The following is a 14190-nucleotide window of genomic DNA, read 5'->3' as shown; positions in this document are numbered from 1 at the left end:
ACCCACTCGTTGCTCGCAACGAGATCGTGTCTAGTTGATATATTTATTTTATTATTAATTTTGATATTTCTGTATTTCTTGTCTGTGATAACATTACGAGTCGATGTTGTACTTGACGGTCCGATAATTTCAAATGATGTGCTGTTGGGGCGCAAGCGGGGATTGCATATTTAAACTTTAAGAAATAAAATCACCTTAATATATCAATATTCTAATTATAATAGATTGAGGGTCTAAAAATTTTTTTTTTTTGAGAGAGAGAGAGAGAATATTAAAGAGGTGCAATTAAATAATATAAAAAAAATGATGTGATGATGATGGAAAATTCTCTAAAAAAAAAAACAACAACTTATCAAACTTAAATTCTCTATAAAAAAATTTTAATACCAATTGTTATAATGTCGTTATGACATTTTGCCTAGCTATCACATTAGAAATATTTCTGTATTGGGTTAATTTAACCTAATTACTAGCCGATGTTCGAAACATAATTAAATTCTTTGAGTAAACAAAAATATTTCAGAAAAAAAGGATTTTCGTTAAGATTAAATGTCACAATTATTTTTGACAGTTGCATTATTGCCTACATGCAAATGTTGAGGTCATTTTACTCATTAGAAATTGAAACTGGTCAGACATAAAATGCCATAGTACTGCTATTCATGATCATAATCTACGTTGATCAATATAAAGGTTTATCTGACTTCCATGTGAGTGAATTTTCGTGTAGTGTATTATTGAGATTGTGACAAGGACACACGGAGTCATCATGCTCAGGACGATAGGCTGTTTATTTAATCTTCTTCATATAGGTTGTAGTTTTTGTCTTTTCATTTGTGTGGTTTTCTCTTTTATTATTTAAGTTATTCAATGTTTATTTTACCTCACTTCAATAGTATACAGTTGTTTCCGGCTATATTTTGATTTATACAAAGAAACGAGCATCCATTCAAAAAGAAAACCTATATTTCTCACTCTGTCTCAATTCTGTCTGGCTGTCTCAATTCTGTCTTGCTCTCTCTCTCTCTCTCTCTCTCTCTCTCTCTCTCTCTCTGAATGAGAAAAAAGGCCAAACTTTTTTACATTGCAGCATTTGGGTGTCTGATCGGATGGACTCCTTTCAATACATCCTGCTATCACTTATCAGGGGAGTCAACATCGTGGATGGATGCCATGGTAAGGACCACGCACGTATAATGTAGCATCGTTTTCTGGGTGGGGAAATGGGCAGTTTCATCCAAATAACTTTGATAAGCACACAAATAAATCAACAAAATAAGAATGACTGGAAATCGTAATTCTTAGTAGAGAGGGGGGTTCCTTGATAATTAATTGTTTTATATGTATTTTTTTTAAAAATGTTTTCTGCACGAAAGAGTTGGGGTAGGAGAGGACTGATGCTACATGTCTCAGTATACATTATGGACAATAAATGATAATTTTTAGATTCTATGTTTTTAATTTTTAGGTTTTTAAGATAAAAATCAATATTGTTAGCTTTTGTTGATATATTTTTCTGTAAAAGTCCTCTTTATGGTTTTATTAGATTTTAACTTATTTGCATTATAAATATATTAAACACATAATGTATTAATAATTTCATCGTAAATGGTTTTATATAATGTAGATAATGTGGTTTCATCAATATTCGTTGAATACCAATTTTCGTTGATTTCGTTGTTAAGTTTATCCTTGAAATTAAATATTTATTGAACTGCAATTTCTACTAATATCTTGTACTGATGGGGTCATTGGCCACGAATTTACGTATCCTTGAAACTGTGATTTTCACTTTATCCACAAAAATTGATACCCTTGAATATTAATGAAACCACAGTATACAATCAAACAAATCAAGCCGATGTTCTACTGTTCTACTATATTGGCCCAAGGGGTACATTGCTTATCTGAAGGAAACCCCCATTTCATTAAACTATTCTGTGTCAAGTAACATTTTGAACTGAAATATCTTTTTTTAACACTAGTGTAGATACACAAATTCTTTACAATTATATATATATATGCATACTCCATCATGCTGATAAGATATTCTCAATATCTGAAATTCTGTGGTAATAATATATATTGAACTTGAATTTAGAAATTGTGATATCCCCATTTTTGTTTCCCTTGAAAGTCATGTTTAAAAGTAATGAGATCCGGACACAGAAAAACCTTTTCATAAGAAAGACATGTTATTACCAAAATGTGTTGTTATTTTTTTATTTTGCAATTAAGAGTTCATCTTCTATCAGTTCCTCACAGGCAAATTTTATTGTAAAAGCTTTTTGATTTACAAAATGAAGATTTGTGTGTTTCTACTGGGAAGTTTATAATTGCTTTACTAAACTTTTGTTTAAGAAAATGTGTGAGATGCGTGGTGCATATCTGGTCCACGTAGACGCTGCCAGTGAGGATGACTTTATTACCAGTCTAATGAAAACAAATGGGGGTAAACATTAATATTTACTTAAACAACCGCCGATTCAATGACTAACTAGTTTCAAAAATTATCAAGATGACAACGTATGTACGTAGTATTTACAGCTACAAAAATGCGTAAATGTGCGGTCGCTTATCTTACAAATACAATATGTTATTCGAAAATTCACTTAATTTCAAACATGTATTTATGGATCATCATAACAAAGGAATAACGAATAGTTACATGTTCAAAGAAGTATTTCAAAAAAGTCTGTTCAACGTTTTGAATGGCCTTGCAAATATCTAGCCCAATTTTATGAATTATATCCATTAGGCAAATACTCTTCTGCCTCTTAACTGTTAATTCTGCATCACAGTTAGCAAATGTGGTGGAATGATGTGTTGCGCGCAGTTGTTCCAAACATCTTAAAACGCGTTTGCAGATGTTTTAAAAGTATCAAGTCTCAAGGACAATTAATTAACTAAAGAAAACTCTATCTCGACTTAATTAAATCGATATGCATAGATAAGACACGGTCACTGCTAAAAAGTTCAGGTCATTTGAAAATCGAGTTAAACTTTGATATGCCGTAAAACTCCACTACTGCAATTAAAGATATAGTAAAAGTACGTCTCTATTTTTAGCATCCGTTTATGGGGTCCCTTGATCCGTGTGAAAGCAATATACAAACATGTAATTTATACTTCTTGTAGCAAAATGTTAAACGTCGCCAAGCCCCACAATTTTAAGGAGGCCGATTTGGGTTTTTTGCGAAAAAACTACAATAGCATAACTCTTTATTTTTTAACCATATGTAATTTAAACCAACTCTAGTTTATTTGCGAAGGTTCATGAAAATCGACCGTCTGGTTCTTTTTAGGGACCATCTCAAAATAGAGGTACATTTACTATAGGAATATATAGGAAACTGCATTTTCCGCACATCAAAGCAGTTTTTAAAAAATACTACAATAGCTTTTTTTCTCAAATTGTTATATATGATTAGTAATAGCTTTTCCTACCTTATATGTAACAAACACAAAATTCTACCGTCTGGTTTTTAGTGGGGGTCATCTCAAAATATTAAAATGCACCAAATTTTGCTATATATTTGGATCATCATGAATGATGATTGGTATAATGGATTCATTCCAAAAATAAGGACATAGCATCATTCTGTATATAAAATTTCAACAGCGTACAATTTTTACTTTTTCTTTTAAGTAATTTCTTATAACGTACTCCTACAAAGCTTCGTTTTATCATAACGTCATAAAAGCGCAATGGCAATGCTCCCCTATTGCACAACGTAAAAATCGTGTTAAAAATAAAAATTTCCTTTAACAATCTAAATATTTTTATCTGTATTTTGTTTATTGTGTTCAATTTTATAAATGATATCGAAAAAAATTCATAAGAAGTATTAATCAACTGTATTATATTAGAATGCGCTAAACATGCGCAATGCAAACTAAAGTCGGCCTCCTTAAGTTGACTTTTATGTAATTTTATTAAAGTGAACTAAAAGATCATTTCATCATCTTATAATTTAGGTATCTCAATAACTATTTGTTATAAAAATAAACTCTAATGAGCTAACTAAGTAGTCATATTAGGTAACGCCAATATTGCCAATCTGTGTATGTATTATTTAAAATTCGTTTCGCAGACAAAAGTATATTTTCAAATGATTCGAATTCCCTTTAAAGCTTTATTATTGCTGTAATGGTTGTAATGTTTCGTTTTGTTCTAGAAAAAGATTTTTTCGACTATTAAACTTAATAATAAACATGCATATTAGGTAATCTAATGCAGCGGTCATAATGACAATATCAGACAACATTTTGTAGTGCATAACGTATGGTTGGGAGGTTCAGATTGGGCTGTAGAAGGACAGTGGGTATGGGAACCCGAAGGGACCCCTTTTCAATACTCCCGTTTTTCATCCGGAAAACCCGACAACAAAAATGGTGAGAACTGTCTGGTAAAGCAGGCTCACCATCATTACCACTGGAATGACAACGATTGTGACGATCATAATGCTTATATATGTGAGAATCGGTAAGATTTTTCTTTTTTTATTGCAAAATCTTAACATAGACTTGATATGATTTAAAATAAGATAAAGTATAAGTATAAAATAAAGTGTCAGTATAATGTTGTTATTTGTAGATATTGATGGCCCATAGGTGTACAATCTTGTTTTCTTTTGAAAAAACTTCTTAAAATAAAAATGTGATTTTCTTGTCTCTCTTCTGAAGTAAAATATTTTTGAAAAATGAATCATTGGGCAATATTTTTTTTCAGAAATAACCTTGGAAATCCAGCGGTTGGTTGAAATATGTTGGATTTTTGCAAATAAAATCTAAATGTATTCTTTCAAGCACGGACTTTCATTGTCATTTTGTAAACGAAAGTTTACTTACCTCCAAACAATATGTATCAAAAATTCATTGGTTAAATTTCTTTTTTTTAATGTTTGCGAGCGAACTTTAAAAATTGTTTTAAAACATGTTCTGTATATAACCGTGAGAATAAATTGCATTTTGGGTGTAAAGAAATATCTTGTTGTGTTTTAAACACAAATTGATCTCTTTTTTCTCCTCTTCAAAGCACTCACCCTTTACCTGACTACTTTTTTTTAGACAATTAATCGATCTCTGGAAACATACTTCTTAATACCCCTGGAAACTCATAATATTCTGATAAACATTTTGTGGTTCGTAATTTTTCAATTATGTGAAATTGTAAGACAGTAACATAAAACATTTTCCGCCTACAAATACGTCGTCGCAATCCGTGCACGTGCTTTGCGTGAAATGCATTGTTGTGCAAAAGCCGGATACATTTCATACCCGTTTTGGGGCGATGAAGATGGTTATATAATTTAAAAAAAAAACAATCTTTTTTCAGAAGTTGCCTGTAACTACGGAATTTGCATTACAGGATCTTTATTGTCAAGAAAAAAATCATGTATATCAAAGTCCGAAATCTTTAAGCAATGCTGGAAGGCTTTGCATTCTATGGCATTCACTGGATCTGATGCTTACTTTCTTTTAGAATTCTACTGTTTTGGCTCAAAATTGTAACCAGGACCTTTTTGAAAACATTTTAATAAATATGCTATAAAATAAACAATGCACACAGTAGTAAAGATACCGTATGAAATGTTCTTCCACATACGTTTTTTAATCTAACGTGTAAATGTGGTTTTAGTAAGATGTTTACACAATTTTCATTACCCATTCGTTCTTGTGATTGTCAGCACGTAAGACCGTCACCAGAGACTTGACTTCCAATTTGTTTTTGTCTTGAGTCTATCTCCTGACTTGTCCTAAATTCCAATTTTTACCTTTCAGTTTCGTCTTTACTGACCCTAGGTGTCTTTTGGGCTTCTATTTCCTGATAATTGTCACTAGCCAGAATTAAACTATTCTGATCCCAGATATGAAATCTATTTTTTATCACTTTGAACTTTTTTTCACTAAAATTTTTCAAAGGTTTTTAAAGCACGAATCAACCAAAAGCGTATGGAAATAATAGAGATAAATCTAGTTTATCAACTTCACTGCTTAGATAATTCTGAGAACGCACATAATTGTTATTTTTCTAATGATTGTTCTGGTCGAAGAATCATATCGTGTCATAAAGTCTAAGAAGAGTAAAAGAACCTGGGTCCAAGCCCCATCAGAGGCAATAAGAGTCGCCTCTGTTGCATTTATACCGTAACATAAGGTAAACAAACATATGATCCCTTAAATATTTTTTTATGAAAGCAGACATTAATGAAAAATACTATAATATTCTAATATTAACTGGTTTTTATTATCATTTTATTTATATTAATTTTTATTTCCACAGTAAAGACAATTCAATATATTGTAAACACTTAAAGCATTTTCCAGCAAATCTAATTCCTGTCTTGAAGCCAGCTGTGATTGAGTATTTGAAGTTAGTTGGATATAGGAATAATTGGGTCGAAACATAAATTACTAAAATATTGCACCAGTTCAACCAAATAACCATTATACACAAAAGCGCCGACTTATGGATGCCCTTGATATTTATCAGTGGAACGTCTTAGAACCAGGACACTATATATGTGAAAAAGGTGAGACAGTGTATATTTGATATACCTATTTACAAAATACAAAGAAAAGCTTAATCTACTAGAAATCAAGACTCTATATAACTGAAAAAGGTAAGTATTCCTTGATATATCTATTCACAAGCAAAAATTAATTTCACTAGAGATTTTCATCGAAAGTATTACTTTTCGACTTTACAGCTTTGTTAACGATATTAGGATGGTGTCCTTATTATTTAAAATAGATATTTTTATCAAAGCAGGGACTGCTTGGCCGGTAGGTTGGACTCCCTACCGTGATTCCTTTTATCATGTGTCGCCTGAAAACGAATCGTGGATAAATGTTATAGCATGATCGATTGCTAGATGCTTTTGCAATGAATCAATAATATCAAACTAGACTTTGACCCGTGCGTGCACGGGTTGGCATTGTATATTATGTCGGGCATTTACGAAATAGATACATCAAATTTGCACACCATGTTGACATTCAGAATTCTTGGAATTGTTCATATTAAACGCACTGAGTTAGAGTTACATGTATCTCCCGTAAAAAAAGTTTAAAAAAAAGTAAGCTTAATCTAGAGAATAAAATTTTATTAATAAAACGATTGGCAAGGATTTTTATTTTCACTTTCAAGATCTTGGGTGCCAACAAGTTCCTAGTATCACAGTGAACTTTTTAACATAACTGTTTATTACTTACCGGTATATCTATGTTTGAAAAAGGCAAATTGATCCGATTCAGATTTATGAAGATAACAGTGTGTTTAATGTTAAAATCATGCAATCTTCAAGCGTGTGCAGTAATGAATTTGACATCATTAAAATGCTCACATAGAATCGATGTTTTTTGTTTTTCTGTAGGTTAATATAAGACAGCATATACTTATAAATTAAAGACTCATACAAGTAAAACATAATTTTATACATGATTAGGTATTAAATCAAATGAATACAGTGGAATTGGAAGCAAATTGAAAGTAGGGGGGCACTAGACTAATCATCAGAAATCTTGACAAGCAAAAAAAATAGATCATACTGAGCTGTTCCCTGCACCTCGGGAAAAATATTCTGGTCTATTGACTGCTCAAGCATTAAATAATTATATACTATTACCCTCAGCGTTAGCAACGCACTTGGCAACGGGTAACATTAAAAAATGTTACATGCGCGAAAATTATGTGCGTACGGTTCGCTGTAGAATTCACGTTATTCCTATATAAAAGCAATAAAATTTTCTTAAAATTTTTAAAAAAGACATTCAGTATAACAAAATAAATAGTGCCTGTTTGGGAGGATAACAGTTGAAATTGACACCCCTCGAAAACCATTGTCAACCTCTGCTTCGCGTCGGTTGACAATGGTTTTCTCGGTGTGTCAATTTCAACTGTTACCCTCCCAAACAGGCACTATTTATATACTATCGATTGAACATTAAATGCCAGTCCTTCTATTTATGATGATAACCTACGTTGATCAAAACTTTACTTTATCTGACTTTCGTGTAATATTGTATATTGTGATTGTGACAAAGACATACGGTGCCGTCATGATCAGGACGATAGGATGTTTATTTTGTCTTCTTCGTATAGGTTGTACTTTTGATTTTCTGTTCTTGTTGTTTTGTCTTTTATTATCAAAGTTATTCAATGTTAATTTTACCTCACTTCAATACAAGTAATACATTGTATCCTGAAATCTCTGGCCAAATGAGCATTTATTAAAAAAAAACAAAATTGTGTCTCAATTTGTCTCACAGTGTGTTTGTCTCTGTTTCTCTCCCAGTCTATCTGTCTGTTTGTCTCTCTCTCTTTCTGAATGAGAAAAAAGTCAATTTTTTAGATTTGATTTTCAGCATTTGGGTGTCATAGCGGATGGACTTCTTTTAATACATCCTGCTACCATGTATCGGGGGAACCAACATCGTGGGTGGATAGCATGGTAAGTATCAGGTTCGTAACATCGTTTTGTGATGAGAAGAGAAAGGGGGAAACTTATCGAAAATATCTTGACAAACACAAAACTAAATAAACAATATAAAAAGGACAACTTTGCAAAAAATGGAAATCCAGACTCTATGAGGGAGAGGGGTTCCTTCATTATTCGATTTTTTTTCTATGCAATGTTTAGAAAAATGACAAATTTTATTCTTAAAGTTTTTTTAATTTTTAAATTGAATGTTTTTGTATATCTACTGGGAAAGTTTAATTGCTTTACTAAACTCGTTTTTAGAAAATGTGTGAGATGCGTGGTGCATATCTGGTACACGTAGACAGTGCCAGTGAGGATGAATTTGTTACTAGTCTAATGAAAACACATGGAGGTAAACATTGTTCACTTATACAGCCGCTGATACAATGGCCAACTTGTTTTGCAAAATTAACAAGACGATAACAGGCCTCAACAGTTACCTTGAGTGCTATAGACCATATAAAGACCTGTTAAGGAAACACATCAATTCATTAATGAGTTCACTTTGGAATAATTTGGAGTAAAAAAAAATATGGTAATGACCTGACCTCTCCCTATCTAAAATCATGCAAAAATGTCTATGAAACCCAAAATTTTGGTGAAAAAGTATTCAATCATTATAAAGTGCATGACCTTGTATTGAAAAGGTTATCTCTGTGGCAATGGAAAATCCTCGTAGACTTTAAATTTTAAGCCGTGTATTGAAATCTGACAAGCTAGAGGGGGCGTTTCAAAGGGGAAATCTTAGGATTTTTTTATACTATTGAACGAACATCGTTGTAACCCAGAGGTATTTATAGACATAGAAAAATTGTGCTACAAAAAATTTGCTGCAAAAATATCTTTGGACAGACTATATGTAATTTAGTGCAGCGGTCATAAAGACAATATCCGACAACATTTTGTAGTGTCTGACGTATGGTTGGGTGGTTCAGATTGGTCTTTAGAAGGAAGCTGGTATGGGAACCAGAAGGAAACATTTTTCAATACTCCAAATTTACCCCCGGGCAACCTAACAACCACAACGGTGAAAATTGTCTGATGAAGGAGGCACACCATCATTACTACTGGAATGACAAAGACTGTGATCTTTATCGAGCTTATATATGCGAGGATCCGTAAGAATTTTCTTAATTGATTCCAATATCTTAACGTAGTCTTATATGATTCAAAATAAATTTTAGTGTGTGATGTTGCTTTTTGTGCATGCCAGAAAGTGCTCCCCGTTGAACAATCTTGAGTTTTTTAAAATTGAAATTCTTTAAGCAACAACATGATTTTTTATTCTCTCTTTTAATTCAAATATCAATACTTATAAGACATTTTGCCAATTGACTAAAAAATGCCTGTACCAGAGTAACTGCTCACACCTTTAATATTTCAGCACGTGTGATATGATGTCCGTAAGATATAAATATTAAATTCAATTTTAAGATAAGAAATTATGGTGATATTAATAAGAAATGTTCGATAAAGAATCCCAAAGTAGCAAAATCAGGCAAGTAGCATCGTTTTTGAAAGGGGGCAAGCCTCATCCCAAAAAATATTGACAAGCAAAAAAAAGGGGGGGAAGAGGTTACTTTTCAAAATCCGGAAATTTCTAATCCGTGGGGGGGGGGGGGGGGGAGGGAGGGGGATGGGGGGGGGGGGGGGTAGTTGGTATAGTTTTTACTTCAATTTCACTGTTTGTTTCCTTATTTTCAATTCAATGTTTCAATGGTCACAGAAAAGTGGGGGAGGGGGCCAACTCCATCTTATTAAAATCTTTGTATGTAAATTTAAGAAAAATCTATGATATTACGGTGGTAGATAGTATTGGCTGAACCAATTCAGTGATAGTTAGCATCAAAATGCATGTACAAATATGTATATACAAGCAATAAAATGATATTTGATTACGTAAAGAGAACTTCCTTGGAACTTACTTTGAGTTTACATAGAAATTAATATTTGACAAACGTTGACGAAATGAAATAAAGCAATTCTTTTCTTGAATGCGTGATTTTAGTTTTGATGGATAGAACGCTTGTAAGCGCGACATCAGGTGAGAATGAAATAGAACTTTTCAGAACAGGGTAACCAGGAACGCGGGTATACTAATGAACGCTATGGCAAAAAAGCGTATGACGGGTTCATCATGCATCGTGGGCAGATACCTTGAATCGGATATTTCTGGCTATTACAAAAAAGTGATGAATAAAACAAAATGATGCGGTTTGAGTTTTGATGGAAAGAACTTTCAAGGAACGTGGGTTGTTTTCTTTTACTTTTAATTTATTTTTCAACCACGAGAAATTGGTTGTAAATCTTACACATAAGTTTGTAAACAAAGAACAGATTGTGTTCTAAATGTACGTCTATTTAAATAAATTACTGTATGCATGACACGGAGAAGTTTAAGGGTGGGTGATTAACCTCCCCCAATTTACCAAAACAGTCTTATGTTGGGGACAGTGATAAAAAAATATAGTGTTTGACCTTAGAATAAAATTTAGGGATACGAAACAATTTTCCAGTCAGCTGTACCATTTGGAATGAGGGCCAAGTACATATATATATATTATCCATTGTTTATTCCTCCCCGCTTCTCTAAATATCAAGCCATGCTGTTGATTAAGTATTTTTAAATTCAATTTTAAAGAATAGGTTAAGAAAGGTTTTTAAAAATCTCGAACACAGCTACTTGTATTGAAAAATGAACAAAATATATTGTTAAACACATTTAGCTTTCTTTCATATTATTGTGTAAAGTGGTAATTTCCGAGCTTGCGCGGGATATCATCTAATTTTTAAAACATGAACCGTTAAGCAATATTTACGATAAACACATTTTGTAATTTTTCAGAAATAACCCTGGAAATCCAGTAGTTGGTTGAAATATTTTGGAATTTTGCAGATAAAGATTTAATGTATTCTTTCAAACACAGACTTGCCATTATCATTTCGTAAACGAAAGTTTTTACGAAAGTATACTTTCCTCCAAATAATAAAAAATTATAAATTTATTGGTAAATTGTCTTTGTTTTTAATATTTGTGACCGAACTTTTAAACTGTTTTCATGTTAACATTGTTTGAAAATTGTTTACATTGTTAAATATTGTTTACATTACCTACATGTAGATATGCTTTTATTAATGTTCTACGTAAATTTTGATCTGGTGGCGGAACTAGTATTTTGTTTAGAAACATGCTTCAAATAAAGTTAGTTGACTCTGGAAAGAGAGATTCATTCGAATATTCATTGTTTGAATTAGACTTTCATTCGACCACTATACATATTCTGAGAGTTAATCTTCCCCCATACTCAAAAACGCATGCAATTTCCACAACGACATTTTTTATGAATTTACAACTTTTCTAGAGGAGATAATAACAAACCATCGCACGGTTATCATTAGTGGAGACTTTTACATCTATCACAATAAAGTTAATGACTTGGATATTAAATGAAATGTGTGATGTCATGGGGTTGTGTCAGATAGTTAACTGCCAAACACATCGATACGGAAACACATTTGAACTAATCACTATACGAGACAATGATAAAATTATTTTGTCCGAACCATCCGAAAATTTTCAGATTAGTGACCATAGTTTCATTCAAACGAAAAATTCGGAAATTCAGGGCTATTAATACGACACAATTTATGAACGACCTTGCCCAATTCAATAAAAATGCAACCAAAAATGAAAAGTTTTACAATTCTGAACTCCGAAGTATCTTAGACAAACATGCCCATCAAAGAGAGAGAAAAAATACAATTCGAGCAACGTTACCATGGTTTCAGAGAAATCTTGTCATCTGAAGACACGCTACAGACCAGGGGAAAGAAGATCGAGAGGAAACTAGACTGCCGACAATGATCACACCTTCTGATATGCCAAATGGGCCTGTAGAAAACATCTTAGATACATGTATAACAAATACAAGCATATCAATTCAAAAATTACCAAGTGTGGAAAGGATGAATCTAAAATGTATAAACCTGTGTTTTGATTGATAGGTAAAACTAATAGTAATCCCATGCCGCCAAACATTAGTGACGAATCACTAGCAGACGGATTTGGCTCATTCTTTACTGATAACATTATAACCATTTGCATTAACATTAGATAATATCCAAATCTTGGATCTTAGTGCACAAATGACTTTAAACATTTCGGTATAGTATCTGACGAAGATATGTTACGTGTGATCAAAAGCTAAAAGGCCACTAACTGCCAAACTGATCAAATCCCATAAAAAGTGCTTAAGTAATTTTTGAGGTGTTAAAAACTAATCGTCCTTGTCGTCAAACATAAGCCCTTTGCTGCCAGGTCATTTGGAATACTGTTTTCAGAGAAATATTCGCCCCTGTTTTATTTTCACCCCTTTCGCCCTCTTTGTCAGGAGGCGAATTTAAGACTGGGCGAATTCCAATGTTCCAAGTTATCTCTTCAGTACACACGCCTATCTTGGCGAATTTAAGACGGAGCAAAACCGAATTCAAATGTTGAAGGGCGAAAATAACTCGGGGCGAAAATAACCCTGTTTACAGTATCTGGACCTACCGTTTGGAATGAATTTCAAGCAGACATTAAAACTATCCGTGATTTTAATATTTTTAAGCGCCAGCTTTATGTTTTTGTCATATATGTGCTTTTAAATAACTGTGACAAAACTCTGAACTCTTATTACACAAGACGACATTGACATTTTAAAATTCTGCATGTACACGTAAAACGTATACCCGGATGTAATTTATTTGTATGTACAGCGCCATTGATTGATTGCATATAAAGTCCTATAATAAAACATTAATAATGTTCTGTATATATAATTGTATAAAATATATTGCATTATAAAATAAAGAAAAATTTCTTGTGTTTAAAACACAAATTGATTTTTGATCCCTCCCCTTCAAAGTACCCACTTTTGACCCGAATACACTTTCTTGAAAATCAATCCACCTCTGGAAATATACTTCTCAATATACTTCTCAAAGCAAAGGAGTTTGCTTGACAGGGCCTATATTGTTAAGGAAAATAATGTATAATGTATTAATCATGGTTCGTGAACATTTAGCAATGCTAGGACGTTTTTCACTTTCTAGATATGATGCTCATTTTTCGTTAGAACTCTAACGTTTTGGCTCAAAATTGTAACCCAGGCCTCATCACCAGTTTCTTAATTGTTTTGTGTTTCTAGTATATTTTAGACACAATTGCAATAATTGTTTGCATCTTCAACACGACCTCTCCTTTGTTTATCGCTTAGCAAATGAGGCATCCGCCTAGCGTTTATCTTTCTAATTTTTAGATTTTTTTAAACATACACGTGCTAACTTCAAGGTTCTCATCCTAGCCAATTGCCTAATGATATCTCTTGCGTCTTTCTGTAAGTTTGGTAGATGTGTAGGGTATTATTATTGGTTGCAACTGATGCAGGGCGAGAAGCATCTTTGAAGTGTTTGGTACCTCTTTTAAATTTAGCGACCCTAGTACTAAAAGATGTATCATACATTTGACCGTCCCCATATTTGTCACAGACTCCACAATGAATATACATGTATACGGGTTTCATGCCAAGAAAGGACCTACTTTTTATATCGGCCCTATAATTTCAAGTGCATTGTTTGATTTTTCTAGTCATTTTGAAAATATTGTAATAAATACGCTATTCTTTAAACAATTTAAACAATGAACACTGTAGTAAAGATATGA

At 32.5% G+C, this 14190-nt stretch overlaps 1 protein-coding gene and 1 non-coding gene across 2 annotated transcripts; both read left to right on the top strand.

Annotated features, from left to right (window-relative positions):
- Positions 1 to 684: 684 nt before the first annotated feature.
- LOC105346368 (perlucin) lies at positions 685 to 4808 on the top strand. Its single transcript, XM_011454911.4, has 5 exons — positions 685 to 812; positions 1091 to 1176; positions 2362 to 2452; positions 4276 to 4486; positions 4733 to 4808. The coding sequence occupies exons 1-5, from the start codon at positions 770 to 772 to the stop codon at positions 4761 to 4763; spliced, it is 462 nt and encodes a 153-aa protein (XP_011453213.3). The 5' UTR covers positions 685 to 769; the 3' UTR covers positions 4764 to 4808.
- Positions 4809 to 7997: 3189 nt separating this feature from the next.
- Positions 7998 to 11488, top strand: LOC105346369 (uncharacterized). The gene is made up of 5 exons (XR_010715085.1): positions 7998 to 8107; positions 8371 to 8456; positions 8748 to 8838; positions 9395 to 9604; positions 11332 to 11488. It is a non-coding gene; the product is annotated as an uncharacterized protein (transcript).
- The last annotated feature ends 2702 nt before the right edge of the window (positions 11489 to 14190 follow it).

Source organism: Magallana gigas, chromosome 6, assembly GCF_963853765.1.
Source record: "Magallana gigas chromosome 6, xbMagGiga1.1, whole genome shotgun sequence".
NCBI classification, from domain to species: Eukaryota; Metazoa; Mollusca; class Bivalvia; order Ostreida; family Ostreidae; genus Magallana; species Magallana gigas.
Note: the sequence above shows the minus strand (reverse complement) of the source record. Positions and strands in the feature narration are given on the sequence as shown.

Coding starts and splice junctions, on each gene's coding strand:
- LOC105346368 (XM_011454911.4), top strand. CDS start 770: ATGCTCAGGACGATAGGCTGTTTATTTAATCTTCTTCATATAG. Junction 2,453..4,275: donor TCTAATGAAAACAAATGGGG/GTAAACATTAAT, acceptor AACATTTTGTAG/TGCATAACGTATGGTTGGGA. Junction 4,487..4,732: donor GCTTATATATGTGAGAATCG/GTAAGATTTTTC, acceptor ATTTTTTTTCAG/AAATAACCTTGGAAATCCAG.